Raw genomic sequence first — 6000 nt, forward strand, 5'->3', positions numbered from 1 at the left:
AGCTTTAGTTGCCTTTAACTTCATTTGAAACAGTTTTGTTAGATTGTATTGTGACAGCTGGTCATATCAGTGAGTACTTAAAAAAAAAATCAAAATTGAATTTTTGTGTAGCCATTTTAATATTGAAGGTGAAGGAAAAAACCAACATTTTTGACATGTTATGTTTCATTTCAAGAAAGGGTAAAAACTGAAATGCAAAAAAAAAAAAAGGTTTGTGCAGCGTTTGGAGAAGATGCTGAGACTTAATGTGTCAGAAGTGGTTTGCAGAGTCTCGTCCTGGAAATTTCTGTTGGGTGATGCTCCATGGTCAGGTGGCCAGTTGAAGTTGATAGCGATCAAATCAAGACATTAACTGAGAACAGTCAGTGTTATTCCACATGGGACATAGCTGACATACCCAGAATATCCAAATCAAGCGTTAAGAATAATTTGTACCTGCTTGGTTATGTTAATTGTTTTGATGTTTGGGTTCCACATAAGTTAAGTGAAAAAAACCTCTTGGCCGTTTCCTTGCATGCAATTCTCTAATGAAACATAAGGAAAACTTTTGGGTCATGAGAAGTAGATGTGGTACAGTAATGTGAAACAGAAGATCATGGGGCAAGCAACATGAACTACCAGTAACCACACCAAGGCTGGTCTTCCCCAAAGAAGGTGATGATGTGTGTATGGTGGAGTTGGAAGGGGGGTCTCCGTTACGAGCTCCTTCTGGAAGACCAAAGAATTAATTCCAGCAAGTACTGTTCCCAGTTAGACCAGTAACTGAAAGCAGCACTCGACGAAAAGCACCTGGAATTAGTCAACAGAAAACGTGTAATCTTCTATCAGGATAACAGCATGTTTCTTTGATGACCAGCCAGAAACTGTCACAGCTTGGCCAGCAAGTTCTGACTCATCTGCCATATTCCCTAGACATTGCACCTTCAGATTTCCATTTATTTCAGTCTTTATAGAATTCTTTTAACAGAAAAAAATTCAATTCCCTGGAAGACTCTTACTGTAAGAGGCACCTGGAACAGTTCTTTGCTCTAAGAGATAAATTTGGAAAGATGCAATTATGAAGTTGCCTGAAAAATGGCAGACGGTAGTGGAACAAAATGGTGAATATGTTGTTCAATAAAGTTCTTAGTAAAAATGAAAATGTGTCCTTTAATTTTCACTTAAACCAAAGGAACTTTTTGGGCAACCCAGAGTCGGACATGACTGAAGCGACTTAGCAGCAGCAGCAATAGTTAATGACTGCTGTAGTAGACAGTAGTGCAGTGTTTTTTCCTCAGCATTATGAAATTTCAGTCTTACAGCTTTTGTATATAATAATAAGTGCATGTGGTTGATCTCTGCCGTGTGCCAATTTAGAATCTTACTATAGTATTTTTTTCAAATTACCCAAATAGTTACATGTTCATTGGAGATTGATTTGAAAAATACAGAAAATACAAGAAAGAAAATTTGTCACATAAAATCCGAAAAATAATCAAGATTATTTTGATGTATTTCCTTCTAGTCTTCTATAAAGAAAATAATTGTTTTTGTAAAAAATATTTGATTTTTAGTGTTTCTGTCTTGAAAGGGAATGTGCATAGACAGCAAGATTGAAATGATGAAAATGATTTGTCCTTTTGTAATTACCTTTATATTATTTGTCATCAAAGAACAGCATTTGCCTAACAAGCTTTCATAGCTTTATAGGCCAGGTATATGTAGCAGTTTCAGGAATGACATACTCATCAGGAAACTTTTTAACTCTTTTTCTCTCTTTGTTGCAGATTGGTGTTTAATAGGAAAGAAAGTTCATAGTTTGCTATTGGCTGCTTTTTGACAATAGCTAGAGAGAAGGCAAACATAATTTAATATTTGGCTTATTTCCACATTAGGGGAACTGGTTTGGAGACTTCTTTCAGTTCCGTCTTTTGAGTAACTGTTGTGCCTGAAAATCATTTGCCAGGTGCTTAGAAACCAAAGGCCTTGGCCCTCAAGGGGTTCATGGTGTAGTTGGCAAGAAAACAACTGGATTTTCTTCTGTTTCTCTGGAGGAAAAAATGTCAGATGTTACTGTTCATTTTAATGATACAGAATTTAATAAAATTAGCAGCTAATACCTATCCTTTCTAACTTCTGGAATCTTTTGTTTAGGTGAGACGTGGAATCCATTAAAATTGCATTATCAGTTAAGAAACGTGCGGGAACGATTAGCTAAAAACCTGGTAGAAAAGGGCGTGCTGACCACAGAGAAACAGAACTTCCTCCTCTTTGACATGACAACGCACCCCCTCACCAACAACAACATTAAGCAGCGCCTCATCAAGAAGGTGCAGGAAGCCGTTCTCGACAAGTGGGTGAACGACCCTCACCGCATGGACAAGCGCCTGCTGGCCCTCATCTACCTGGCCCACGCCTCCGACGTCCTGGAGAACGCGTTCGCGCCCCTGCTGGACGAGCAGTACGATGTAGCCACCAAGCGGGTGCGGCAGCTCCTGGACTTGGACCCCGAGGTGGAGTGTCTGAAGGCCGGGACCAACGAGGTGCTGTGGGCGGTGGTGGCGGCCTTCACCAAGTGACCCTGCCCCGAACCACGCGTCCCCCTTTCTCTCTCGGGAACCAGTCGTTTTTCTTCTCGGACTTCTGGTTTTCTGCAGTTTGTACTTCCCACACTGTAATTGGCTTCTGTTTCATGAAATGGTGGGTGGCTTTTTCTTTTCTGTATGTATGCAGGATTCTGCTGGTACGAGAGGCCTTCCTCTTTCTGTTTTGAAAAAAGTTTTACTGCCATATTGGCATTCCATTCCTTGTTGCCATCCTCACTGTTCCCGTTTCGGGTTTCTGGTGTTCTTTGACTTTCAAAGTACCACCAGTCTCCTCGCCTGCACATCTTTCGGATTACCTCAGGTTGAGTTTTTCCTGTATGTGCGTGTCCATCTAATGTTCTGCCTGCAATTCAGACAGAAGTCACAAAATGGCCTTTAACTCACCAAAGGTAAATATCTGTATCTATTGGGACATTTTATACATAGACCTCAGTTGAGATGTATACTTAGCAAATTATTTTTAAATTGAAATACACAGTAAATAATATAAAGTGCCCCTTGATTTTGCTTCCCATGTAAATCTGTTGTATTATTACTTGTTATAATTTTAACTATTAAGTCATAAAGGTCCAGTTGTTTCACACAGCCAGTTTGGGATGAGCTGCATTCCAGTTATGCTGTATATAGTTTGAAGTATATATAAATTGTTCCTTCTTCTGGCCACCCCTGCCCATCTTAGTATTTTGCAGGATTTAATTGGTTGTACACCTGGTGCCCCTTACTTGCTACAGTCATTATAATTTGGTGGCAAAATAAACCTCATCATTAAGGAGAGAAAAGATGTATGTCTTAATTGGTCCCAACATTTTTTGAGCTGTGCCATTCATGGTACTCTTTGCTTATGCATCTCCATTTTGGATTTTTTTTTTTTTTTTTTTGGTCTTACTATTTTTATCATTTCTATAGAGAAGAGGCTTGTGACCAGTACTAATCTTGAGTACAGTTTTATCTTTTTCTGTCCACAGGTAAATTAATGTCTGCTCTTAAATATCTACTCACACTTTCTTGGGGGAAAACAATCAAATGTCAGTACTAGCAGATGTTGCATGTAAATCGTTAGCAAGTAATGACTACAACTCAGATGATTAAGAATTTTGTAACAGAAAGCTCTGCTATGTTTTAATTTTTATATACAATTATGATAATTAGCACATTCTAAGAATATAAACCTTTGCTTTTTAAAGTTTATTTTTACTATTTCTTTATCACTGTTTATTGGATCACCATTGGTTTCATAATGTAAATACTATATATTGAACAAATTAAATGTCAAATTTTTTATTACCATAGTTCATGTTACTAGTGGGGCTTTCAGGTGTTTAGAGATTTTTTTGGTTAACATTCAATGCAAAAGTACTAGATGGTGTATAACTCTAGAGTTGAGTTTTAAGGGATTCCCTAATATGTATACTATCTTTTTATCTAAAGTAATAAATAAACTATGATCTTGAAAGTGCCTGAATCAGAGCAAGCATGTTATTTGTATTTTTGTATTCTGAGTTTTGTGGCCTTAGAGTTCTTTCTGAAGAAGTTTTACTTAGCCTTAATGTAGTAGTGTGGCAATATTTCTACAAAGGGGTTGGCAAAATTTTTCTTATTGGTTCAAATAGTAAATATTGATATTTTAGGCTTTGTGAGCCATATACAGTGTTGCAACTACTCAACTCTGAGTGAAAGTTGCTGTAGACAGTACAGATAAATGGGTGAGGCTGTAGTCTAGTAAAACTTCATTTACAAAAACAGGCAGCTGGCCATGAGCAATGGTTTACCAATCCCTATTTTAATTCACGAAAAAAGTCAGATTTTTCTGTCCATTAAAATAACCTCTTTTACCTCCAGACGATACTATTGGTGGTGATTAAATATAGAAGGTATTAATTTATTGTTTCTTCCCATAAAATGGATACTTGAAACTTACACCATGTCCTGGAATTTCTTTTTAGGTGAACATTTACGTTTTTCTCCTGAAAAGATTTTAAAGGTGAGGTACTCGATGTTTCTGAGGTCTTCTTGACTTCTGCAGTAGCATCTGTATTCTCACGCAAGGAGGAAAGGGCTCACCTGTACTTCCATCAGAGTTTGATTCAGAGCAGAGTGCCCCTCAGCTCTGCCTGTGTGTGACCCCAACTTCAGTATTTGCTTGTGTCTCCAGAGCAGAGGGTGTCATCTAGAACTCAGTTCTTCCACAGAAGGCTGCTGCTTCCAGCTCTCTGTAAACAGGATTGGTGTGACTCCAGGGACCACGTTCTGTGTGGAAGGTGCAGTGTGTCCACAGGTTTCTGCTACTTGGTAAAAAGCCTTCAGATCCAAGAATCGGGGAGAGTTTTAATATAATAAAACTTAAATAGAGATCTGTTGTGCAAAGAATCTGCTGCATTTTGACTTGTTCATATGTTATTTAATTACTGAGTGTTCCTTAGAATAACCAGGTCTAGAACAGTGCTGTAACAAAAAGGAGAAAGGAAACTTAATGCATGCTCTATGCCTAGTGAGGGATTTTATATCTTGTTATGACCTCCCCAAACTGCAATAACTGTCTGATTTAATGAAGAGCAGGCTTGGAGAGGAGGGGTTGCCCAGTCTCACATTATCTGGTAAGTGTTTGAGCTTTTTAATCCTGAAGTAATTGAAAACATAATTGCATCCAACCATAATTTTTCCTTTCTTGTTTCGGGACTGGGAGGGGGCTTCTTTCTCCAACAGAAACAAAACGAGAATAGTGGGCATGCAAGAAGATCTCATGGTGGTACAAAAGACAGTGATAAATGGATATCCCTACTTTATTCTGATATCTTAGTATAACTTAACTTGGGTTAATCTTTCAGGGATGAAAAAGTTGACTGTATGTTCTCAGAAGAAAGCATCATCATCGAATGTCAGTTGGCCAAAAAAACCCTGGCCTGCCAAATGAAGCAGGATTGGCTTGCTACTTCTGATGCATTCTGCTACTCAGTTCTTCCCATTATTTGTGAACAGCAGGACAAACCTTTGAATTTGGCCGCCACCTGAAGGGAAGCGAGAGCAGCTGGTGTGCAATTCAGTGGCCACATAGGACCAGTGAGTGATGACGTCCAGCCTGATGATGACAAGGATCCATGACTGCCATGCACGGCTCCTCTTGGCTCAGGAATGTGGAAGCCGCCGTTCACAAGTCTCTCTGAGATATTTACGAAGTTTAATCCCAACTCAGTGGCCTCCATCTTAAATATGAACACTTAGGCTGTCAGATAGCATTGTTCTGTTTTGCTTTCATCCAGAACAAGATGACTGACAGCCGGAGGTAACTTCCAATTCATTGCAGCCCACTGGGTCCCAGGTGATATCCTGGCTCTTGTAGCTTTTGTGCAAATGTCACATAGTCTTAAGTAGCATCAAGTAGGGGTATTAATGTTTATAACCTTGCAGGCTACTCTTG

General features: G+C 38.9%; 1 protein-coding gene across 1 annotated transcript in view; it reads left to right on the forward strand.

The window, feature by feature from the left end:
• The window catches only part of GOLPH3 (golgi phosphoprotein 3), a 48104-nt gene extending 44057 nt beyond the window's left edge, over positions 1-4047 (forward strand). The window contains exon 4 of the mRNA XM_043887479.1: positions 2134-4047. Within this exon, the coding sequence (XP_043743414.1) occupies positions 2134-2558 (425 nt within the window). The 3' untranslated portion in view covers positions 2559-4047. The remainder of the gene's footprint in view (positions 1-2133) is intronic.
• The last annotated feature ends 1953 nt before the right edge of the window (positions 4048-6000 follow it).

The sequence above is a fragment of the Cervus elaphus genome, chromosome 25 (assembly GCF_910594005.1).
Source record: "Cervus elaphus chromosome 25, mCerEla1.1, whole genome shotgun sequence".
NCBI classification, from domain to species: Eukaryota; Metazoa; Chordata; class Mammalia; order Artiodactyla; family Cervidae; genus Cervus; species Cervus elaphus.